The 26,342-nt window shown below is 45.2% G+C and overlaps 1 protein-coding gene across 15 annotated transcripts in view; it reads left to right on the forward strand.

Moving 5' to 3' along the window:
• Positions 1–26,342, forward strand: part of LOC117265053 (protein 4.1-like) — a 90,864-nt gene that overhangs the window by 53,407 nt on the left and 11,115 nt on the right. For 4 of the 15 annotated variants that reach the window (XM_078162791.1, XM_078162793.1, XM_078162792.1 and 1 more), the window contains 7 exons: positions 1,329–1,376; positions 2,021–2,050; positions 6,720–6,914; positions 7,662–7,691; positions 8,914–9,405; positions 15,201–15,296; positions 21,219–21,989. In XM_078162791.1, coding sequence (XP_078018917.1) covers positions 1,329–1,376; positions 2,021–2,050; positions 6,720–6,914; positions 7,662–7,691; positions 8,914–9,405; positions 15,201–15,296; positions 21,219–21,989 — 1,662 coding nt within the window. Of the gene's footprint in view, positions 1–1,328; positions 1,377–2,020; positions 2,051–6,719; positions 6,915–7,661; positions 7,692–8,913; positions 9,406–15,200; positions 15,297–21,218; positions 24,581–26,219; positions 26,265–26,342 lie in introns of those variants that run through there. The other 11 variants (XM_078162795.1, XM_078162796.1, XM_078162802.1 and 8 more) reach the window with 10 other exon arrangements.

Raw genomic sequence — 26,342 nt, forward strand, 5'->3', positions numbered from 1 at the left:
TACACTGAAAAATATTGTCATCGTACAAAGTCTTGAAAACAATAAACACAGTCAAAGAGATTTTTGCTGTATTATGACTAATTAAATGAACCCAAAAGTTAATCATTCTCATGTTTACCTTTAAATCTAAACTATTTTGACCAAACTCTCCATAAATAATACAATTTGCTGTCCGTTTATTAACATTAAGTAAACGTTTCAAGAAAGATCTGTGAAGCATTTCAATTTGGTCAAGTTTATGAAATCCCCAGACTTCACTTCCATATAAAAGAAAAGACACTATAAGCTGGTCAAATAACTCACATTGTATATCAACAGGTAACTGTAATCTAGTAACCCTGTTTTCCAAGGAGAATAAAGCTCTTTTAGCTAGTTTAACTTGCTTAGCTATTGCTTTATCAAATCGTCCATTAAAATTAAATAACGTTCCAAGATAGTCATACTCAAAAGTAACTTCTAATTTATCTGAACCAAACTTAAATTCTGGGAGTAGTCGTAATTTCCCCCTAGAGAAAATAACAACCTTTGTTTTGTCTGTGTTGACAGTTAAATACCAGTTTTTACAGTAAGAAGCAACTGCATTTAATGCGGCCTGTAATTCTGAAGGAGTTTCTGCCAGTACAATCGTATCATCCGCGTAAAGCAGGACATATAATTTCAAATATATCCCTATTTCACCATTCATCACATTGCGGCATTCAGTTGAGAAAAGTTGAAGTCCGTTGTACCACTGACTCACATATTTTTCAAAATCATTTAAATATAGTGCAAACAATAGTGGTGATAAATTATCCCCCTGACACACTCCTACATTACATACAAATTGTTCAGATAAATCATAACCAGCTCTAACACAAGATTTGGCATTCTCATAAATATTATGTATCACATTTAATACTCTTCCGTTTATACCAAGTGCAACTAATTTAACCCATAGCGATGACCTATCTACCAAATCAAACGCTTTTTTATAATCAACAAAAGCACAATACAGTCTTTTTTTCTTATACAAGTACCATTCAACCAGTGAGTGAAGAACAAAAATTGCATCACCTGTCTCACCTGCCTCGCCTGTCTAATTTATGTATCAGTGGCCTTATGACATCAGTATAAAACTTCTCCTGTTTATAAACACCTGGATCGAGTCACTCAAAGTGTTTTATTATTAAACATTAAAAATATTATTTCAGTGTTTGTCTCCACATGATTTATAAATAAAGTTTATGACTCCACTGAACTAAAGTCACATTAATAACTGTTTATGTAACGATAGACGGAGACGTCATGGCGCTGAGACGAGATTAACGTCTGTCTCTTTATGTGCTCAGACGGAGCTGACTGATACAGCGGTGGAAGGAGACCTGACGGCGACCGAAGTAACAACACTTTTATTTTTACTCCCATTTTTCACAGGTTTAAGTTGTGAGACTTTTTTATTCACTCAGGAGATCCAATCTGTGTTGTCATCCATCACCTGACAGGTGAGTCATCACTACACAGGTGAGGCAGACTCTAACCCTAACCTGTCAGATAGCGACTCACCTGTGTAGTGATGACTCACCTGTGTAGTGATGACTCACCTGTGCAGTGATGACTCACCTGTGTAGTGATGGCTCACCTGTGCAGTGATGACTCACCTGTGCAGTGATGACTCACCTGTGTAGTGATGACTCACCTGTGCAGTGATGACTCACCTGTCAGATACTGACTCACCTGTGTAGTGATGACTCATCTGTGCAGTGATGACTCACCTGTGTAGCGATGACTCACCTGTGCAGTGATGACTCACCTGTCAGATACTGACTCATCTGTGCAGTGATGACTCACCTGTGTAGTGATGACTCACCTGGCAGGTGATGGATGAGGAGGAATAAAAACAGTCTCAGATCTTCAACCTGTGAAAAATTTGCTAAAACAAAAGTCTGACTTAAAAAAACTAAAATCTCTGAAAGCAGCTGAGAGTTCATATTCTAACATCAACCTGTCTGTCTGTCTGTCTCTCTCTCTGTTTGTCCAACAGTCTGATCAAGACGAGGACTTGAGGACTCAGGTAAAACTGATCTCATTTTCATGGATGTCTTCATGTCGTCTCCTGACAGAGACTCGGAGGGTTTTCCTAAAGTCAAGGATCCTGCAGAGACAAGAGTCCTCCCTATCGTTCAGTGAACACACATTGGAACAGACTAACTGTACGTTCACACCAAAAGCTGCCAGAGCTGCAAAGGCGACAGGTCTAATTCATTTTCAATAGATAGTGGCAACCAGAGGCGTTTTGAGTTGCAAAAGCGATGAGTGGCGGCGAATTGAGCTGCAAATGAAAGTTGAAGACTGGTTAACTTTATGCAAATTAGCTATGATGCGTTTGAGCTGAAAATGACCAGTAACCAATCGGAATGTAGATGTCCATCGCTTGTGTGGAACCCAGAGAACATCCTCGGAAACTTTTAGTTCCTACCACACATTTGTTCCTACTTCAAAACAAGCAGCAAGTTGTCAAACTGATCTATGTTCAGCCAGAAGTAGCGCTGGAACCTCTCCCCATCCAGCCGCAGCTCCCGCACCAGCCGATGATATTCCCCGTGCTGTTCATGGCCCCGGAGGATATTGTGAACCCAGACCCAACGGCGGCTACATCCACACAGGTACCACATGGCAGCACAAATTACAAGAGTGTCTTCGTCCATGTTGAATCGATAAACAAGTGTGGACAAGCACACATACTTAAAAAAATTCTTTGTGTTCTGGAATGCTTGTTATTTGCGGAAATGCAATTCATTTGCTCTCCTTACCACCAGTTTAACTAATCGCATTGGAGGCACTCGAACCCAAACCACTAACAGTGTTTCCCCTAGGTTTACAGCTTTGGGGGGGATAACAAATCAAAAACTTTTGCTCATATTCGGTTCGGGTTCGGCCCACTTGACATGCTGCTGTGTTGTGGTACGGTGTATTCAAGTGCTGGAATTTGTTACGTGACAATGCCTGAATGCAGTGGAGTAATGAAGTAAAAACAACAGCTGTTCTAAATGATCATTAACAGTATGAACACAGACTCACACACAGAATCACTGTCATTTTACATTGATTCATATTTTCTGTGTGTGTCACCACACACTGCGCTACAATAATATGAACAGATCTGATCTGATGAGCTGCGCTGCTCTCAAACAGCTGACCGCGCCAATTGTACATTATACCGCCGGGTAATCAATCAAATCAAATCAAATTTATTTATAAAGCAAAGAATCATTCACAGCATAGATGGAGCACTTAGCGCTCCATCTATGCTATGAATGATTCATTTAAAACTTTAATGTTTTATCTAAATCATGTTATTTAATAAATCTCATCATCAATCAATCAATCAATCAATCAATCAATCAAAAATGGTAGAAACCTCAGGAAGAGCAACTGAGGAGGGCTCCCTCTTCCAGGACGGACAGACGTGCAATAGATGTCGTACAGAACAGATCAGCATAATAAATTAACAGTAATCCGTATGACACAATGAGACAGAGAGAGAGATGCAGGTAATGAGAGTAGCTTACAACAACATTAATGAAAGTAATAATATTATAGTTATAGTTCTGGCTACTGTGGTACAATATGTTGAAAGTATGTATTAATATCTGACAGTATACATGTGTGACAATAGTCATATGTGTATAGTAACAGTAGAAGTATGACTAATGACTAATGATGGCAGCAGCAGCAGGAGGCATCTGGCAGGACCACGGCAGCAGCACAACCACACACGTCACGCTGTCCAGGCACCGCTGTGATATGAGTTAATCTGAGAGACAGTGGAGCACAAAGGCTCCGGAGAAGAAGCCAAGTTAGTGACATCCAGAATGGCCGAGTTAGCAAGATGCAGTAATAGAATACGAGAGAGAGAGAGAGAGAGAGAGAGAGAAGGAGAGAAGGTGCCCGGTGTATTATAGGGGGGTCCTCCGGCAGACTAGGCCTAAGTCAGCCTAACTAGGGGCTGGTACAGGGCAAGCCTGAGCCAGCCCTAACTATAAGCTTTATCAAAGAGGAAAGTCTTAAGTCTAGTCTTAAATGTGGAGACGGTGTCTGCCTCCCGGACCGTAACAGGAAGATGATTCCACAGGAGAGGAGCCTGATAGCTGAAGGCTCTGGCTCCTGATCTACTTTTGGAGACTTTAGGGACCACGAGTAACCCTGCGTTCTCAGAGCGCAGTGTTCTGGTGGGATAATAAGGCACTGTGAGCTCTCTAAGATATGACGGAGCTTGACCATTTAGAGCTTTGTAAGTTAACAGTAGGATTTTAAATTCAATTCTGGATTTTACAGGGAGCCAGTGCAGAGAAGCTAAAACAGGAGAAATATGATCTTGTTTCTTAGTTCCTGTTAGTACACGTGCTGCTGCATTCTGAATTAGCTGGAGAGTTTTTAAGGACTTACTAGAGCTACCTGATAATAGAGAGTTACAGTAATCCAGCCTTGAGGTAACAAAAGCGTGGACCAATTTTTCTGCATCTTTTCGGGTCAGGATAGGCCTAATTTTCACAATATTACGCAGATGAAAAAATGCAGTCTGTGAGGTTTGTTTTAAATGAGAATTAAAAGACAAATCTTGATCAAATGTTACTCCGAGGTAGTGACAGTAGACACATCGGAAAGTGTAAATGAGGTTTCTGTCTGATAAACTCAGGTGGAGACATTAATCCAAATAAATGACATATTAATCTAAATCCTGCCGAGCTCTGCGCCGCAGGTTTCATTGAAGAGGCCTCGCCCACACTTCCAGCAAATCGTGTACTGTGCAAAGCATTGTGGGGATTTTATATCCGCTGTTGGGATTTAAATTAGGCCTCACCAAGGGGCACCAAATATGTTGGGATTTAATTGGCAAAATAATTAATTATTATTAATAATAATTAATAATTATGTTAAATAATGTGACTTAATTAACATTAACATCGTGGTGCACTATTCCCGTAAAGGGAAAAATGATAGCCAGTTAAAGGTATCAGTCTTATAAAATAGGCTAAACTATTAATTTGGAATTTTGATTAATAATTAAATTAATGACAACAACCAAAATTAACAGTAACGCCTGAAGGATTTCGGAGTTCTTGACGCAGCAGAGGTTGACTATTCATTCACTCTTGTGCAACATTAAACAGACAGCAGGCATTATTCCAAAGAATTATATTTATTCACAAATTAGCAAAGCAAACCAAACACACAAATTCTAACTAGCTTGGTATGTATATGTGTGTGTGTGTGTGTGAAGAGAAAGACATTGGGCTCTAGTTTCGCAGACCAGGCGTGGCGGGGGCGCAGCGCACCTGCGCTTCGCCAACTGGGTGTGGCCAGGCGGATTTTGCAAGTTTGGCACACCGTGCATGCTGGCGCAGCTACTCCTCTTTCCCATCTCCGTCCCTCCTACCGGCGCAAGTTGGAAAGAGGGAGGAGAGAAGGCGTGGAGTGGGTTTTACACACATCACACCAATCAAATGAGCCCCTCTCCTCGCCCTTAAATGTGCCGCGCAAAGGTGTAATGAGAGTTGACTCAATTCGCCATGGCAGAAGAGAGCGGCAGCGTCAGACGGCCAAACTTCTCCCAGGAGGAAACTGATCTTTTGGTCCGGGAGGTCCAAGCTCGCAGTGTCCGAATATACAGAACTGCGAGCAGACCTCCACGGGCTGATGATGCAAAGGTAGCCTGGGAGGAGGTCACCACAATTGTAAATCAATGTTGCGTTTCTTTCGTGCGCGCGCTCTCTTTCTCTCTAGCAGTCTCACTCTGTTTCTTTTCTTTTGACTTTTCTAAGATGACAGATGTTGAATATATACTCCCTATCTGATGCTGTGGCTGTTTGTGGTTGGCTGAGAGGGATGTTGACTCATTAGTTTGCAGCTGTGTTAATCAAATCAGGTTCGGTTTCCATTACGTGTGCCAAACGTGCCAAACGGTGCCAATCCCCTTTGATCTGACATCAGATGTGACGGGACAGTCGATATAGAGATACATTTATGTGCTGATTGCAGATAGTTGCATTGAATTGTGTTTCTTTATGTATTTATTGCATCGTTAATGTGCCTGATATTCTGGAAACCTGCCTGTGAGGTTTTGATGACGTGTGCGCACTGTTCGCCGGTCAGCCAAACTTCGGCTTACACCGGCTGCACTCCCCCTGCGCTGACAGTAGACCTGGTTTCAGCTTGCGAGCTTTTAGCACACCTTCGGCAAAGCCTTTTGCCACGAAACTATCACTGCGCCAAGTTGGATCTGTCGACACCTCCCCCTGCTGCGCCGCCACACCCATTTCAGTGCACCTCGGTCTGCCAAACTACCAAACTGAGCGCGCCTCGTGTTGTGCTGCTCGAAACTAGCTCTGCGCAGGGTTCGCTCACTGAGGTGTGAGGTAAGACCTCCTGGAGATGGGTGTCACATAGCTCTATTTGTTTGAAGACAAATAGCATGCAAAGGAAGAAGCCTTTAAATGTCCAGTGTAGATTTTATCAAATGACAAAATATCTGTGGTCCTGTGAATCCCAACACCGCGGAGGATCCACACATGCATCCTTCGAATTTCTCTGAAAGGTCTCAGTCCTTCATGAAACTCAGAAGGATCCTTGACATTGGAACAGCCCTTCGGCAGGTCAATAACGTAGTGTCCTTCGAATTCGGCCATTTGAGGATCCTTCCTTGACTTTGAGAAACACCTAGCATTTGTTTGTGTGTCCAGGAGATGCTGGGGAGTCCGGAGGAGGAGCAGAAACCTCAGAGCACCATCAGTGCTCTCAGACGCTCCTTCTTAGAGGGAGGAGGAGGAGCAGAAGGAGGAGGAGGAGCGATGACAGAGTGGGAGAAACGTCTCGCCTCGTCACCTCTGCGACGATTTGACGACTCCCCGATGATCGAACCGCTGGAACCAGAAGAGGTGAGGAGACTCCCAACATGTGAGACACACATCTGTCTGCTGGTGGATGAATGTAATGCACATTCCACACACACCAATCATCGATCAATCAATCAATCAATTTTATTTATAAAGCCCAATATCACAAATCACAATTTGCCTCACAGGGCTTTACAGCATACGGCATCCCTCTGTCCTTATGACCCTCACAGCTGATCAGGAAAAACTCCCCAAAAAACCCTTTAACGGAGAAAAAAACGGTAGAAAGCTCACGAAGAGCAACTGAGGAGGGATCCCTCTTCCAGGACGGACAGACGTGCAATAGATGTCGTACAGAACAGATCAGCATAATAAATTAACAGTAATCCGTATGACACAATGAGACAGAGAGAGAGAGAGAGAGAGAGAGAGAGAGAGACAGAGAGAGAGAGAGAGACAGAGAAAGAGAGAGAGACAGACAGAGAGAGAGACAGAGAGACAGAGAGAGAGACAGAGACAGAGAGAGAGAGATGCAGGACAGACGGTAATGACAGTAGCTTACAACAACATTATTGAAAGTAATAATATTATAATTATAGCTCTGGCTACTGTGGTACAATATGTTGAAAGTATGTATTAATATCTGGCAGTATACATGTGTGACAATAGTCATTTGTGTATAATAACAGTAGAAGTATGACTAATGATGACAGCAACATTATCACATTGTCTGTCTGCCTGCCTGCCTGCCTGTCTGCCTGTCTGTCTGTCTGTCTGTCTGTCCCTCAGGCCTTCCCATTGGACGAGAGCTCAGCAGTGGTAGGTGGACTGAGACATGAACAGAGTGGTCCAGGTGTTTCTCACTTGTCAGTCTGTATGCCGCTGCGTTTCATTGGTCGTTCCCTTAGCTCCTCCTCTCGCAGTCATCATCAGTGACCTTGGTTAGGTCGACCGTCAGAGGGCGGGGCTAGTGTCAGACTGGAGGTCACACCACCGAAGAAGAAGATCAATAAATACATACAGTCTTTAAATGGATGTTACAGGACACGTTTGTCCCTCTGTCCTCTGTCCCTCTGTCATCTGCCCTCTGTCTCTCTATCCTCTGTCCCTTGTCCCTCTATCCTCTGTCCCCCTATCCTATGTTCTCTGTTCTTCTATCCTCTGTCCATCTGTCCTATGTCCTCTGTCCTCTGTCCCTCTATCCTCTGTCCCTCTCAGCTGATTAAAATACAAACTCCACTTTAACATTAAAATCATAGTAGAAACCTCAGAATGGGACAAAGAGGAGGGATCCCTCGTCCAGGATGGACAGTAGAACAGTAGGACAGATGGACAGAAGGACAGACAGTAGGACAGGCAGATGCACAGTAGGACGGACAGTAAGACAATGGGAAAGATGGACAGTAGGACAGACAGATGGACAGTAGGACAGATGGACAGACAGACAATTAGGACAGATACAGGACATTAGAACGATGAACAGTTGGACTGACTGTAGGACAGATGGACAGACAGTAGGAGAGACGGTAAGACAGTGGAACAGATGGACAGTAGGACAGACAGGAGGACAATAGGACAGCATCAGGACAGACAGTAGGACAAACGGACAGTAGGACAGAAAGTAGGGCAGGTGGACATATAGTAGGACAGACAGACAGTAGGACAGAAAGTAGGGCAAATGGACAGACAGTAGGACAATTGGACAGACAGTAGGACAGATAAACAGTAGGACAGGACACAGTGATCCTGAGACAGAAGGCCTGAGGTCTTTTTAACATCATGCCGGAGGACTACAGTTGAAAATTAGCCTTTGGCTAACACTGGCACATTTACAGCAATGTTCATTAATGTGCACTGTTCTCTAAATAAAATAACATGAGATAAACAGAATGACATCATGTCCTCACTGTAAGAACAGTGACGATAATCAGATCGAAGCTCCGCCCTCCCAGCGGCCTCTGTGTGATGTCAGCTGACAGGAGGTGGAACTACCAATGAAATGCCGCGAGTGTGTTTGATGTTGCTCACTTGTGCACTCCAGGAGGGGGGGGTCATGATAAACCAAGCTCCTCCTCAGCCAATCAGAGAGAGGAGCTACACAGTGGGGCAGAGCTACGACACGGCCTCGGGAAGAGTCGTCACCATGACTGTGACGGACGACAGCCCAGACGTCACCATGACAACAACTAATACTGAGATGGGCAAGCAGGTCAGAATCATACCACTGTCCACCGCTGATGATGTCATCACAGGGGGACCGCTGATCACGATTCGTGAGGTGAAGACACCGACCTCGCCAGTGGAGCTGCTAACCGGCATCGCTGACATCGGCAGTGATGTCATCAGTGGGGGTGGTTCCAGAGGAGGCGGAGCCAGGACTCTGGACTTCCGTGGGGGCGGGGCCTCTGTGATCTCACCTTTGAGCCCCCTCCACATCCCTTCCCTTAAACCCCCTCTGGATGAACTGAGTCTAAGCCCCGCCCTCTCACCAAGTCACCTGACAGGCAGAACATCACCCTCCATGGCAAGAGTGGTATGCTGATTGGCTGGTTGGTGGTTGGCATGGAAACGTGCATGAGATGCAAACACAGCGACCTGACAGTGATGGGTTAAGTCTCAAAGCACTGTCACAGGAAGTAATTTCAAACTGAACACTTCAGCTCTGAAAAACTGTCCTACAGTGAGGACAGCATGTCCTACAGAGGGACAAAGTGTCCTACAGTGAATACACAGTGTCCTACAGTGAGGACAGAGTGTCCTACAGTGAATACAGAGTGTCCTACAGTGAGGATAGTGTCCTACAGTGAATATAGAGTATCCTACAGAGGGACAGAGTGTCCTACAGAGGACAGTGTGTCCTACAGTGAATATAGAGTATCCTACAGTGAGTACAGTGTGTCCTACAGAGGGACAGTGTGTCCTACAGTGAATATAGAGTGTCCTACAGTGGGACAGAGTGTTCTACAGCGAGTACAGTGTGTCCTACAGAGGCACAGTGTGTCCTACAGTGAATATAGAGTGTTCTACAGTGAGGACAGAGTGTTCTACAGCGAGTACAGTGTGTCCTACAGAGGACAGTGTGTCCGACAGTGAATATAGAGTATCCTACAGTGAGTACAGTGTGACCTACAGTGAGAACAGTGTGTTCTACAGTGAGAACAGTGTGTCCTATGGAGGACAGTGTGCCCTACAGTGAATATAGAGTATCCTACAGTGAGTACAGTGTGTCTTACAGTGAATATAGAGTGTCCTACAGTGCATACAGTGTCCTACAGTGAATATAGTGTATCCTACAGTGCATACAGAGTGTCCTACAGTGAGGACAGTGTGTTCTACAGTGAGAACAGTGTGTTCTACGGAGGACAGTGTGCCCTACAGTGAATATAGAGTATCCTACAGTGAGTACAGTGTGTCCTATAGTGAATATAGAGTGTCCTACAGTGCATACAGTGTCCTACAGTGAATATAGTGTATCCTACAGTGCATACAGAGTGTCCTACAGTGAGAACAGTGTGCCCTACAGTGAATATAGAGTGTCCTACAGTGCATACAGTGTCCTACAGTGAATATAGTGTATCCTACAGTGCATACAGAGTGTCCTACAGTGAGAACAGTGTGTTCTACAGTGAGAACAGTGTGTCCTACGGAGGACAGTGTGCCCTACAGTGAATATAGAGTATCCTACAGTGAGTACAGTGTGTCGTACAGTGAATATAGAGTGTCCTACAGTGCATACAGTGTCCTACAGTGAATATAGTGTATCCTACAGTGCATACAGAGTGTCCTACAGTGAGGACAGTGTGTTCTACAGTGCATACAGAGTGTCCTACAGTGAGGACAGTGTGTCCTACAGTGAATATAGAGTGTCCTACAGTGAGGACAGTGTGTCCTACAGTGAATATAGAGTGTCCTATAGTGCATACAGAGTGTTCTACAGTGAGGACAGTGTGTCCTACAGTGAATATAGAGTGTCCTACAGTGCATACAGTGTCCTACAGTGAATATAGTGTATCCTACAGTGCATACAGAGTGTCCTACAGTGAGGACAGTGTGTCCTACAGTGAATATAGAGTGTCCTACAGTGCATACAGAGTGTCCTACAGTGAGGACAGTGTGTCCTACAGTGAATATAGAGTGTCCTACAGTGCATACAGAGTGTCCTACAGTGAGGACAGTGTGTCCTACAGTGAATATAGTGTGTCCTACAGTGGATACAGAGTGTTCTACAGTGAATATAGTGTGGCCTACAGTGAGTACAGTGTGTCCTACGGAGGAACAGTGTGTCCTACAGTGCATACAGAGTGTCCTACAGTGCATACAGTGTCCTTACAGTGAATATAGTGTATCCTACAGTGCATACAGAGTGTCCTACAGTGAGGACAGTGTGTCCTACAGTGAATATAGTGTATCCTACAGTGCATACAGAGTGTCCTACAGTGAGGACAGTGTGTCCTACAGTGAATATAGAGTGTCCTACAGTGCATACAGAGTGTCCTACAGTGAGGACAGTGTGTCCTACAGTGAATATAGTGTGTCCTACAGTGGATACAGAGTGTTCTACAGTGAATATAGTGTGGCCTGCAGTGAGTACAGTGTGTCCTACGGAGGAACAGTTTGTCCTACAGTGCATACAGAGTGTCCTACAGTGAATATAGTATGGCCTACAGTGCATACAGAGTGTGCTACAGTGCATACAGAGTGTCCTACAGTGAATATAGTGTGGCCTACAGTGAGTACAGCCTGTCCTACAGAGGGACAGTGTGTCCTACGGTAAATATAGAGTGTCTTAGAGAGAGCACAGTGTGTCCTACAGTGAGGACAGGACAAGAACAAGGCTTTCAAATGAATTATAGTCTAGTTTAAGGTTAGAGCTGATTAACAGACTAGAGTTAAAACAGTGTGTCCCACAGTGATTACAGAGTGTCCTACAGTGAATATAGAGTGTCCTACAGTGAGGACAGTGTCCTACAGTGAATATAGAGTGTCTTCCAGTGAGTACAGTGTGTCCTACAGTGAATATAGAGCGTCCTACAGTGAGGACAGTGTCCTACAGTGAATATAGAGTGTCCTACAGTGAATATAGAGCGTCCTACAGTGAGGACAGTGTCCTACAGTGAATATAGAGTGTCCTACAGTGAGGACAGAGTGTCCTACAATGAAAATAGTGTGTCCTACAGTGAATATACAGTGTCCTACAGTGAGGACAGAGTGTCCTACAGTGAAAATAGTGTGTCATACAGTGAATATAGTGTGTCCTACAGAGGGACAGTGAATATAGAGTTTCCTACCGTGAGGACGTTGTGTCCTACAGAGGGACAGTGTTTCTTACAGTGAATATAGAGTGTCCTACAGTGAGGACATAGTTTCCTACAGTGAATATAGTGTGTCCTACAGTGAGGACAGAGTGTCCTATAGAGGGGCAGTCAATATAGTTTCCTACAGTGAGGACGTTGTGTCCTACAGAGGGACAGTGTGTCCTATGGTAAATATAGAGTGTCTTAGAGGGAGCACAGTGTGTCCTACAGTGAGGACAGGACAAGAACAAGGCTTTCAAATGAATTATAGTCTAGTTTAAGGTTAGGGTTGATTAACAGACTGGAGTTAAAACAGTGTGTCCCATAGCGATTACAGAGTGTCCCATAGAAGGTCAGTGTCTTAGAGAAGGACACTGTGTCCTCCAGTGAGGACAGTGTATACTACAGAAGGACAGTGTGTCCTACAGTGAATATAGAGTGTCCTACAGTGAGGACAGTGTGTCCTACAGAAGGACAGAGTGTCTTTAAGTAGGGCAGTGTGTCCTACAGTGAATACAATGTGTCCCACAGAAGAATAGAGTGTCCTACAGTGAGGACTGTGTGTCCTACAATGACTACAGAGTGTCCAACAGTGAGGACAGAGTGTCCCAAAGAACAGTGTGTCCCACAGTGAGGACAGAGTGTCCCACAGTTAGGACAAAGTGTCCTACACTGAGGACAGCATGTCTTATAAAGGACAGTGTGTCCCACAGTTAGGATAGAGTGTCCTATAGAAGGACAGTGTGTCCTACAGAAGGACAGTGTGTCCCACAGTTAGGACAGAGTGTCCTACAGAAGGACAGAGTGTCCCACAGTTAGGACAGAGTGTCCTATAGAAGGACAGTGTGTCCTACACTTAGGACAGAGTGTCCTACAGTGGGAACAGTGTGTCCCACGGTGATTACAGAGTGTCCTACAGTAAGGACAGAGTGTTCCACAGTTAGGACAAAGTGTCCTACACTGAGGACTGCATGTCTTATAAAGGACAGTGTGTCCCACAGTTAGGATAGAGTGTCCTACAGTGAGGACTGTGTGTCCTACAATGACTACAGAGTGTCCAACAGTGAGGACAGAGTGTCCCACAGTTAGGACAAAGTGTCCTACACTGAGGACAGCGTGTCTTATAAAGGACAGTGTGTCCCACAGTTATGATAGAGTGTCCTACAGAAGGACAGAGTGTCCCACAGTTAGGACAGAGTGTCCTACAGTTAGGACAGAGTGTCCTACAGTGGGAACAGTGTGTCCCACGGTGATTACAGAGTGTCCTACAGTAAGGACAGAGTGTTCTACAGTTAGGACAAAGTGTTCTACACTGAGGACAGCATGTCTTATAAAGGACAGTGTGTCCCACAGTTAGGATAGAGTGTCCTATAGAAGGACAGTGTATCCTACAGAAGGACAGTGTGTCCCACAGTTAGGACAGAGTGTCCTATAGAAGGACAGTGTGTCCTACACTTAGGACAGAGTGTCCTACAGTGAGGACACTGTGTCTTATAAAGGACAGTGTGTCCTACAGTTAGGACAGTGTGTCCCACAGTGAGGACAGAGTGTCCTACAGTGAGGACACTGTGTCTTATAAAGGACAGTGTGTCCCACAGTTAGGATAGAGTGTCCTATAGAAGGACAGTGTGTCCTACAGAAGGATAGAATGTCCCACAGTTAGGACAGAGTGTCCTACACTGAGGACACTGTGTCTTATAAAGGACAGTGTGTCCTACAAAAGGACAGTGTGTCCCACAGTTAGGACAGAGTGTCCTACAGTGAGGACAGAGTGTCCTACAATGAGGACAGAGTGTCCTACAGTGAGGACAGAGTGTCCTACAGTGAGGATAGAGTATCCTAGCTGCAGTGTTCAGTTAAACTTCCTGTCAGACACCATTTTGTTTTTCCTCTACCTTAAAATCAAAATGGTGGACCCTCAGCAGGTCTCTTTCATCTGCTGTTTATTTTCTTTACTCAGTTTTAATTGCTTCTAATTGGTTTCTGATTGGCTGCTGGGGGGGGGGGCTTCTTAATGCATTTATTTCCTCCTGCTCTTCACTTCCTGTCGGTCTACGTTTGATTCGTTACTGTGACCTCCTGACTCTTGTCACAGTTCAGTGTCAGGTCAGGAGACCGGTGAGGGAGCGCCGAGTGTTACAACATACAGTTATTAGAATTTTAATTCTGAGTTGTTGTTTTTTTAACTTTATGGATCTGTGTGAATATTTTACAGTTTTAGTTTTACTGATTTTAATTATTAATTTTTAGTTTTTAAAAATTTTGTGTTGTTTTCAGACGTTTGTTTGTTTGTTTGTTCTGTTGCTGTTGCTGTCGGTACGTGAGGTAAAGTCAGGTGACAACATTCTCTGCTCTCATTGGTCAGATGTATTGAGGCGTTAGCCCAGGTCAGACCTCCCAGAATGCAACACTCACCACTTTGTGGTCTGATCACCACAAATGAACTGCACTAGAATTCATTACATCACTTCCTGTAACGAACCACTGTGTTCAGATCAACACCACTGCATCACACCAGTGTCTGACTCGGCTGATGACTTCATCGTACCCGAGTCTGGCTTGGCTGATGACGTCATCATGCCAGAGTCTGACTCAGCTGATGACGTCTTCGCACCAGAGTCTGACTTGGTTGATGACATCATACGCCTCACGGTGACCCTGCCCAGACTCCATCTTTGACAGTAGACACTGAGAAAATTAACTGAACCTGTTTAAAGTTGACAGTCATGCAGCTCACCAGCTAACATCAAGCACTTGTTAGTAATTAATCATTAATTACTAACAAATCAGTGCGACACATCCCTGGTGACCACGCACCGTGTGGCCATGCACCGCGTGACCACGCCCCCCGCATGGCTGTCAGTTTCTACCAAGAATCAAACTCAGTTTTATTTTATTTTACCTGATGAAACAGAATCTAAAGCTTCTGTCTCATACCTGTCTGCCTTTCTAACCTCTGTTTGTTTGTTTGTTTGTTTGTTTGTGTGTGTGTGTGTGTGTGTGTGTGTGTGTGTGTGTGTGTGTGTGTTTGCAGCCCAAACCCACATTTGATGAAATGTCTCCTGAGCTGACGGCTCTGCTGAAGTCAGCCAGAGAACAAAAAACCTTCAGAGAGCACAACCTGCTCAAGGTGCCTGTCTGTCTGTCTGTCTGTCTGTCCCACTTTGTCGTATTTATATTTCCACGGAGGATTAACAACTTTCAGGTTAAATAGATTTTTATACAGACATTTTTATGTATCAGCTGTCCGACCGACACTGAGAAGTGAAGGCTCGACGTACAACACTCTTGCTATAATATGTACAACACTTGATGTTCAACACTGGACGTTCAACACTGTATGTTCACACTTGACGTTCAACACTGGATGTTCACACTTGACGTTCAACACTGTACGTTCACACTTGACGTTCAACACTGGACGTTCACACTCAACGTTCAACACTGGATGTTCACACTTGACGTTTAACACTGGACGTTCACACTTGACATTCAACACTCGACGTTCACACTGGACGTTCAACACTCGACGTTCAACACTCGACATTCACACTTGACGTTCAACACTCGACGTTTAAAACTGGATGTTCAACACTCGACGTTCAACACTGGACGTTTACACTGGACGTTCACATTGACATTCAACACTGGACGTTCACACTGGATGTTCAACACTTGACGTTAAACATTGGATGTTCAACACTTGGTGTTCACACTTGGCATTCAACACTGGACGTTCAAGACTCGACGTTCAACACTGGACATTCACACTTGACGTTCAACACTGGACGTTCAACACTCGACGTTCAACACAGGACGTTCACACTGGACGTTCAACACTGGACGTTCACAGCTAACGTTCAACACTGGACGTTCAACACTGGACGTTCACACTGGACGTTCAACACTGGACGTTCACACTGGACGTTCAACACTGGACGTTCACAGCTAACGTTCAACACTGGACGTTCAACACTGGACGTTCACACTGGACGTTCAACACTGGACGTTCACACTGGACGTTCACACTGGACGTTCAACACTCAACGTTCAACACTCAACGTTCAACACTTGACGTTCAACACTGGACGTTCAACACTGGACGTTCAACACTGGACGTTCACACTTGACGTTTAACACTGGACGTTCACATTGACATTCAACACTCGACGTTCAACACTTGACGTTCAACACTCGACATTCACACTTGACGTTCAACACTCGATGTTCAACACTCAACATTCAACACTGGACGTTCACACTTGACGTTCAACACTGGACGTTCACACTGGACGTTCAACACTCAACGTTCAACACTCGACGTTCAACACTCGACGTTCAACACTCGACATTCACACTTGACGTTCAACACTCAACGTTTAACACATGATGTTCAACACTCGACGTTCACACTCGACGTTCAACACTGGATGTTCAACACTCGACGTTGGACATTCAACATTCGATGTTTAACAGTTGACATTAAACACCTGACGTTAAACACTGGACGTTCAACACTTGGCGTTCACACTCGGCGTTCAACACTGGACGTTCAACACTCTGCGTTCACACTCGGCGTTCAACGCTGGACATTCACATGTGACGTTCAACACTGGACGTTCACACTTGACGTTCAACACTGGACGTTTACACTTGACGTTCAACACTGGACGTTTACACTTGATGTTCAACACCCGACTTACAACAGTTGGTGTGGACAGATGTGTGTGTCTTGTGTATAATGTTGGGTTAGTGTTGCTGAATAATTAAAAGATAATTTTGGACTTGTACGTTGCGACTGTTGCTGACAAAAACTTTTGCTGAAGATGAAAGTTGCCGGCGTTGATTGTTGCCAAGGATGATTTTTGTTGATGATTATTGTTGCTGACGTTGATTGTTGCTGCCAATAACTGTTGCTGATGTTGATTGATGTCACCAATAATGGTTGCCGACGTTGATTGTTATCGACAGTAACTTTTGTTGCTGTTGATTGTTGCCGACAATAACTGTTGCTGATGTTGATTGTTGCCGACAATAACCGTTGCTGACGTAAATTGTTGCTGATGTAGATTGTTGCTGACAATAACTGTTGCCGATGTTGATTGTTGCTGCTGATAACTGTTGCTGACGTTGATTGTTGCTGCTGATAACTGCTGCTGGTGTTAATTGTTGTTGATGTTGATTGTTGCCAACAATAACTGTCGCTGACGTTGATTGTCAAGTCAAGTCAAGTCATTTATTTCATTTATTTATTTCTAGAGCACGTTTAAAACGACGGCAGTCGACCAAAGTGCTACACATTGGGGGTACAGAGTTAAAACAACATCAATAACAAAAATAAAATAGATGTAGAAAACAACGATAAAAAGACAGAGCAAACAGTGCAAACATTAAAATAGCAATTAAAATAAATAAATAAATAAATAAAACAACAACTTGAGATCATCGTGCTCAGGCTGAATGATACGCCAGGTGGAAGAGAAAGGTTTTTAAGGAGGATTTAAAAGTCTCAAGGGACTGGGAAGATCGAATGTGAAGGGGGAGGCTGTTCCAGATCCTGGGGGCAGCTGATGCGAAGGTTCTGTCACCTTGAGACTTTAGTCTGGTTTTTGGCACCACCAACAGTAGTTGGTCCGAAGACCTTAAGGTTCTGGTTGGGGTGTGGCGCAAAAGGAGCTCAGAGAGGTACAGAGAGGCCAGACCGTTGAGGGCTTTAAAATCAATTAAAAGGAGTTTAAAATGAATACGAATACGGACCGGGAGCCAGTGGAGGGAGGCTAAGACTGGTGAGATGTGGTCCCGCTTTTTCTTGCCCATGAGGAGGCGAGCAGCAGCGTTCTGGACGAGCTGTAGACGGTTGAGGGAGGACTGATCCAGGCCAACATAAAGGGAGTTACAATAATCTAATCTGGTGGTTATGAAGGCATGGATCACCCTTTCAAAGTCTGCAGCTGAGAAATAGGGCTTGGTTTTGGCTAGAAGACATAGCTGGAAAAAGCTAGTTTTGACAACAGCACTGATCTGTTTGTCAAATTTGAATTGGCTATCAAAAACCACCCCGAGATTCTTTACAGAGGAACAAATGTTGGGGTTCAGGGGGCCCAGGAAATCTGCGGAGCTGCGTGGGGACATGTGGCCTCCAAACAGGATAACCTCTGTCTTGGACTCATTAAGATTTAAGAAATTAGAGCTCAACCAAGATTTGACATCACTCAAACAATCCAGCAGAGGCTGCACTGCGTCCTTGCTTGGAGACCTTAGTGGCAGGTAAATCTGGACGTCATCAGCAAAGCAATGGAGTGAAATCTTGTGCTTTCTAAAAACATCACCTAGAGGCAGCATATACAACAAGAAAAGAACAGGGCCTAAGATGGAGCCTTGGGGTACTCCGCGGGTCAGTGGGGCTGCAGCAGAGGAAAAGTGACCTGACTGCACAGAAAAGTCCGATCTGTCAGATAAGACCTGAACCAGCTAAGGGTGGAGCCTGTAATGCCCATGGACTGCCCGAGGCGGTGTAGCAGGATCGCGTGGTCAACTGTATGGAAGGCGGCTGACAGGTCTAAAAGCATCAGGATGACAGAGTTACCTGAGTCGGCAGCTAAAATCAAGTCATTAAAGACTCTCAGCAGGGCAGTTTCGGGGCTGTGTCTAGGTTTGAAGCCAGACTGGAACTTTTCATGAATGTTGTGCTGGGCTAAAAAAGACTGCAATTGGTTATATATTGCTCTCTCTAGAACCTTGGATAAATAGGGGAGCTGAGATATGGGCCTAAAGTTTGAGAGGATGGAGGGATCCAGATTTTTCTTTTTGATTAAAGGTTTCACCACAGCATGCTTAAAGGCAACGGGGACACAACCTGAACTGAGACTGGTGTTGATCAGCAGTAAGACGGTATCTCCAACTGAGTCAAATACTTCCCTGAGAAGATGGGAGGTTATACTGTCTGAGGGGCATTTTGTAGGCCGCAGATGATTGACTACATCTGAGAGTTGGGAGAGGGACAGAGGCTCAAAGTGGTCAAGCATAGCAGGGCAGAGGGTAGAGGAGTCTGAGATGGGCCCGACACAAGTGAGGGTGGGTCTGAGGGCAGAAGCTTTTTTAGAAAGAAAGAAGTCATTACAGAGGGAAGGCGATGGTACAAGGGGGAGACATCACAAGGATTAATGAGAGCGTTAAGAAAATTAAACAAAACATGGGGCTTATGGCTGTTATTAGAGACTATGGCAGAGAAGTAGGCAGTTTTGGCAGTTTTGACAGCTCTCTGGTAGTCAGACAGGCAGCCATGGAGAATTTGTCGGGAAACAAGGAGCTTATCTTTCTTGCATTTTCTCTCAGCGTGTCTACATGCGCGTCTGAGGGCGTGTGTCGATTCATTTAACCATGGCTGACTAGATGGTTTAGTGTGCTTTAACCTGAGAGGAGCAGCAGTGTCCAGGATCTTAGTGCATGTGGAGTTGAAAAGAGACAATATGTCGTCAGCCCTAAAAGAACATTTTTCATCTAGTGTACATAGCGGGGAGTCAGTAAAAGCAGCAGAAAACTGTGTTGCAGTCATGGGGGTTATAGCGCGCCGGCTGCGCGCAGGGGCGGTAGGTTTATCTGCCGAGCCCGGCAGAGATAAGGTGAACAGCACAGGTAGGTGGTCGGATATACATGCTGTTGCGCAGATTTCATTGACAGAAACAGACAAACCATAGGACAGGACAAGGTCTAAAGTATGCCCCTTTTCATGTGTGGGCTCAGTTATGCGCTGGGTAAAATCAAAAGAATTAATCAGGTTTAAAAATTCCCTGGCCAGAGGACGGGATTCACAACATACGTGGATGTTAAAGTCACCAGAAATTAAAATGTGGTTGTATTTCACTACGATCCCAGACAGGAAGTCCGCAAAGTCATTTATAAAGACTTTGCTGTATTTTGGTGGACGATATACAGTGACACAAAGGACGGGAGGTGACATATTGGTGATAAATTCAAAAAGCTGCAATTCAAAGCTGCAATAGCTTGGCACAGGCTGGGACAGACGGCACTGGAGATTGGATTTGAATACAGAGGCTATGCCGCCGCCACTGCCCGAGGAGCGGGGTGAGCTAAAGAAAGCAGCCTGGAGGAAGGAGTTCCGAAAACGGGGTATTGTCACCAGCAGGGATCCAAGTTTCCGTCACGAACATAACATCCAGTTTGCGGGAGCTGAAGAAGTCATTCAACAGGAAAGTTTTATTAACTACTGACCTAGCATTAAGCAGGGCCATGCTGAGGTTTCGCTCCAGACTAGCTGATGTTGCAGCGCGTCTCAGCGGGCGGAGATTGCCATGCTGAACGCCACGGTCCCGACGCCGGCGCGAGGCCGACAGCAGAGCGGGGGCAGAGGGTCCAGCTACCGGTGAGAGCAGAGGCGACAGCTCCAGAAAGACGGGGCAGACCCATCGCCAGATCGAGAGCCGGGCAGGAGGAGCAGGTCCCAAGCGCAGGCCAATCGGGGGAGAGGAAGAGGCTGACAGGTAAGCCTTGAGTCTGACGAGCACACCGCCACGTTTTCCCCGTCTTCTGAGGCGCTTTTTCTGGGAAAGGAGGCAAGAGAGCCGCTGGTGGTACTGGAAGCGCTCCCTTCGGGATAAAACACAGGGCAGTCGGCGTAGGTGATCGGGGATATACCTGCCAGCACAGGGGAAATTGTTTGCTGGTCAGACACTGAGCGATCTGACGGCAATAGAGTCTCAAACGAGGCTCTGATTTTGAAGCTAGGTGATCATAAACCAGCAGAGCAGACGCATGTCGGCAGGCGTAAAACAGCAGAAACAGGACAGCAGCAAACAATATAGTGAGACAACAGGAGGAGCGAGGTGGACGGCTTGCCATCATGGGCGCCATCTTTCCCATTGTTGCCGACAATAACTGTTGCAGACATTGATCAGCAGCAAAGTGACTGTACCTGAACGTTAGTGGATAAACGACTGAATGAAACTGTGAGTGGTTGCTGAGCTGTAGCTCTGCCTCCTAACACCTGCAGCCCTGAGTCATTTGTCCTTTTTCTCTTTACTTCCTGTTTCAGACATCAGAGAAGGTGGAGACGGTGTTTCTGATGACAGAGCCATGTGACCAAGACCTGCCAATGGGGGACCAGCCTCAGGTAGCAGCGGGAAATCTTGTGGGCCCCCCGCCTAGCAACCCCCCGCCCCCTCCACCAGGGGCATGCATGATGCATGCTGATGATGTCACAGAGGAATGTGCTAGTGATGATGACAGTATTAATGCTAATGATGCTAACCAGGCTAATAGTCTAGCACATAAACACGAGGTCAGTGATGATGATGTCAGCGATGATGAGCCCAGTAGCCAGGCTAGTGATGGCGATGCTAGTGATACTAGTGAAGATGCTATCAGTGTGTTAGCGCAGGCAGCAGTGGAAGAGGCCATGGAGGCTGCAGTCAGACAGGCTCAGAGCCCAGATGCTAATGACGCTAATCAGTATAGCATTAATGCTAACTTAGCAGTTAGCCACGGTGAGAAGGAGCTAACTACCATCGAGCTAAACAACAGTCCTAGCTGCAGACCCCAGTCTGTCCTGGGCTCTCCACCCACCGGGATTCTGTCTCAGCATTACCATGACGACCAGGACTCTGACGAGGATGAGGAAGGGTGGAGGTTCGGAGAAAACTCCCCTCCTCCACCTTTACCTTGCCCCACCTCGGGACGCTCCCCCTGCTCAGCCAATCAGACACAGCCATCTGACCTCAGTGATGATGATGATGATGATGATGATGATGAGTCCAAACCTCTGCAGGAGGTAAAACCTGTCACACATAGACCTGAACCCACTTAAACCTGTTCTAGTAAACCTGTTCCACTTAAACCTGTCCCACTTTAACCTGTTCTACTTAAACCTGTTCCACTTTAACCTGTTCTACTTAAACCTGTCCCACTTTAACCTATCCCACTTAATCCTGTCCCACTTTAACCTGTCCCACTTAAACCTGTCCCACTTAATCCTGTCCCACTTAAACCTGTCCCACATAGACCTGTCCCACTTAAACCTGTTCTACTTAAAGCTGTCCCACTTAAACCTGTCCCACTTAAACCTGTTCTACTTAAATCTGTTCTACTTAAACCTGTCCCACTTTAACCTGTCCCAATTAAACCTGTCCTACTTAAACCTGTTCTACTTAAACCTGTCCCACTTAAACCTGTCCCACATAGACCTGTCCCACTTTAACGTCTGCTACTTAAACCTGTCCCACATAGACCTGTCCCACTTTAACCTGTTCTACTTAAACCTGTCTCACTTTAACCTGTCCCACTTAAACTTGTCCCACATAGACCTGTCCCACTTTAACGTGTTCTACTTAAACCTGTTCCACTTAAACCTGTCCCACATAAACCTGTCCCACTTTGACGTGTTGTACTTAAACCTGTTCCACTTTAACCTGTTCTACTTAAACCTGTTCCACTTAAACCTGTCCCACATAGACCTGTCCCACTTTAACGTGTTGTACTTAAACCTGTCCCACTTTAACCTGTTCTACTTAAACCTGTCCCACTTAAACCTGTCCCACATAGACCCGTCCCACTTAAACCTGTCCCACATAGACCTGTCCCACTTTAACCTGTTCTACTTAAACCTGTCCCACTTAAACCTGTTCTACTTAAACCTGCCCCACTTAAACCTGTCCCACATAGACTTGTCCCACTTAAACCTGTCCCACATAGACCTGTCCCACATAGACCTGTCCCACTTTAACCTGTTCTACTTAAACCTGTTCCACTTAAACCTGTCCCACATTAACCTGTTCTACTTAAACCTATTCCACTTAAACCTGTCCCACATAGACCTGTCCCACTTTAACCTGTCCCACTTTAACCTGTTCCACTTAAACATGTCCCACATAGACCTGTCCCACTTTAACCTGTTTTACTTAAACCTGTCCCACTTAAACCTTTTCCACTTAAACCTGTCCCACTTTAACCTGTCCCACTTTAACCTGTCCCACATAGACCTGTTCTACTTAAACCTTTCCCCCTTTAACCTGTCCCACTTAAACCTGTCCCACATAGACCTGTTCTACTTAAACCTGTCCCACTTTAACCTGTCCCATTTAAACCTGTCCCACATAGACCTGTTCTACTTAAACCTGTCCCACTTAAACCTGTCCCACTTTAACCTGTTCTACTTAAACCTGTCGCACTTTAACCTATTCTACTTAAACCTGTCCGACTTAAACCTGTTCCACTTAAACCTGTCCCACTTAAACCTGTTCTACTTAAACCTGTCCCACTTAAACCTGTTCTACTTAAACCTGTTCCACTTAAACCTGTCCCACTTTAACCTGTCCCACTTAAACCTGTTCTACTTAAACCTGTCCCACTTAAACCTGTCCCACTTTCACCTGTCCCAATTAAACCTGTCCCACTTAAACCTGTTCCACTTAAACCTGTCCCACATAAACCTGTCCCACATAGACCTGTCCCACATAGACCTGTCCCACTTTGACGTGTTCTACTTAAACCTGTCCCACATAGTCCTGTCCCACTTGAACCTGTTCTACTTAAACCTGTCTCACTTTAACCTGTCCCACATAGACCTGTTCCACTTTAACGTGTTGTACTTAAATCTGTCCCACTTAAACCTGTTCTACTTAAACCTGTCCCACTTAAACCTGTCCCACATAGACCTGTCACACTTAAACCTGTCCCACATAGACCTGTCACACTTAAACCTGTCTCACATAGACCTGTCCCACTTTAACCTGTTCTACTTAAACCTGTCCCACTTAAACCTGTTCTACTTAAACCTGTCCCACTTTAACCTGTCCCACTTAAACCTGTCCCACATAGACATGTCCCACTTTAACCTGTTTTACTTAAACCTATTCCACTTAAACCTGTCCCACATAGACCTGTCCCACTTAAACCTTTCCCACTTTAACCTGCCCCATTTAAACCTGTCCCACATAGACCTGTTCTACTTAAACCTGTCCCACATAGACCTGTCCCACTTTAACCTGTTCTACTTAAACCTGTCGCACTTTAACCTATTCTACTTAAAGCTGTCCCACTTAAACCTGTTCCACTTAAACCTATCCCACTTAAACCTGTTCCACTTAAACCTGTCTCACTTAAACCTGTTCCACTTAAACCTGTCCCACTTAAACCTGTCCCACTTAAACCTGTTCCACTTAAACCTGTCCCACTTTAACCTGTCCTACTTAAACCTGTTCCACTTAAACCTGTTCCACTCAAACCTGTCCCACTTTAACCTGTTCCACTTAAACCTGTTCCACTTAAACCTGTCCCACATAGACCTGTCCCACTTAAACCTGCTCTACTTAAACCTGTCCCACTTAAACCTGTTCTACTTAGGGGTTCTAGTTCTAGTAAAACCAGTCTGATGGACATGTCTCAGTTAAACCAGTCTGAGGGACATGTATAAATTAAACCAGTCTGAGGGACATGTCTCAGTAAAACCAGTCTTAGGGACATGTCTCAGTTAAACCAGTCTGTGGGACATGTCTCAGTTAAACCAGTCTGAGGGACATGTCTCAGTTAAACCAGTCTGAGGGACATGTCTAAATTAAACCAGTCTTAGGGACATGTCTCAGTAAAACCAGTCTTAGGGACATGTCTCAGTTAAACCAGTCTGTGGGACATGTCTCAGTTAAACCAGTCTGAGGGACATATCTCAGTTAAACCAGTCTGTGGGACATGTCTCAGTAAAACCAGTCTGAGGGACATGTCTTAGTGAAACCAATCTGAGGGACATGTCTCAGTTAAACCAGTCTGAGGGACATGTCTCAGTGAAACCAGTCTGACGGACATGTCTCAATTAAACCAGTCTGAGGGACACGTCTCAGTGAAACCAGTCTGAGGGACACGTCTCAGTTAAACCAGTCTGAGGGACATGTCTTAGTAAAACCAGTCCGAGGGACATGTCTCAGTGAAACCAGTCTGAGGGACACGTCTCAGTGAAACCAGTCCGAGGGACACGTCTCAGTTAAACCAGTCTGAGGGACATGTTTCAGTAAAACCAGTCTGAGGGACATGTCTCTGTTAAACCAGTCTGAGGGACATATGTCAGTGAAACCAGTCTGAGGGACATGTTTCAGTAAAACCAGTCTGAGGGACATGTCTCAGTTAAACCAGTCTGTGGGACATGTCTGAATTAATCCAGTCTGTGAGACATGTCTCAGTTAAACCAGTCTGTGGGACATGTCTCAGTTAAACCAGTCTGTGGGACATGTCTCAGTTAAACCAGTCTGAGGGACATGTCTCAGTTAAACCAGTCTGTGGGACATGTCTCAGTTAAACCAGTCTGAGGGACATGTCTCAATTAAACCAGTCTGAGGGACATATGTCAGTGAAACCAGTCTTAGGGACATGTCTCAGTTAAACCAGTCTGAGGGACATGTCTCAATTAAACCAGTCTGTGGGACATGTCTGAATTAATCCAGTCTGTGAGACATGTCTCAGTTAAACCAGTCTGAGGGACATGTCTCAGTTAAACCAGTCTGTGGGACATGTCTCAGTTAAACCAGTCTGAGGGACATGTCTCAATTAAACCAGTCTGAGGGACATGTCTCAGTTAAACCAGTCTTAGGGACATGTCTCAGTTAAACCAGTCTGAGGGACATGTCTCAATTAAACCAGTCTGAGGGACATATCTCAGTTAAACCAGTCTGTGGGACATGTCTCAGTTAAACCACTCTGAGGGACATGTCTCAGTTAAACCAGTCTGAGGGACATGTCTCAGTAAAACCAGTCTGAGGGACACGTCTCAGTGAAACCAGTCTGAGGGAGATGTCTCAGTGAAACCAGTCTGAGGGACATGTCTCTGTTAAACCAGTCTGAGGGAGATGTCTCTGTTAAACCAGTCTGAGGGACATGTCTCTGTTAAACCAGTCTGAGGGAGATGTCTCAGTGAAACCAGTCTGAGGGACACGTCTCAGTGAAACCAGTCTGAGGGACATGTCTCTGTGAAACCAGTCTGAGGGACATGTCTCCTCATCATGAAGTTGTCTGAGTTGTCAACATGTGACAGTTGTCTCTGTGTGTCCTTCAGGAGGTCCCTGTGATGAGGAAGACTCTGACATATGAAGCTCCGGGGGTGAGGACCATCTGTCTCTGTGTGTTCACAGATGATTAATTTAAGATATTTATTATTGACTGTAAACTGATCAGAGTT

This window comes from Epinephelus lanceolatus, chromosome 20 (genome assembly GCF_041903045.1).
Source record: "Epinephelus lanceolatus isolate andai-2023 chromosome 20, ASM4190304v1, whole genome shotgun sequence".
In the NCBI taxonomy this organism is placed as follows: Eukaryota; Metazoa; Chordata; class Actinopteri; order Perciformes; family Serranidae; genus Epinephelus; species Epinephelus lanceolatus.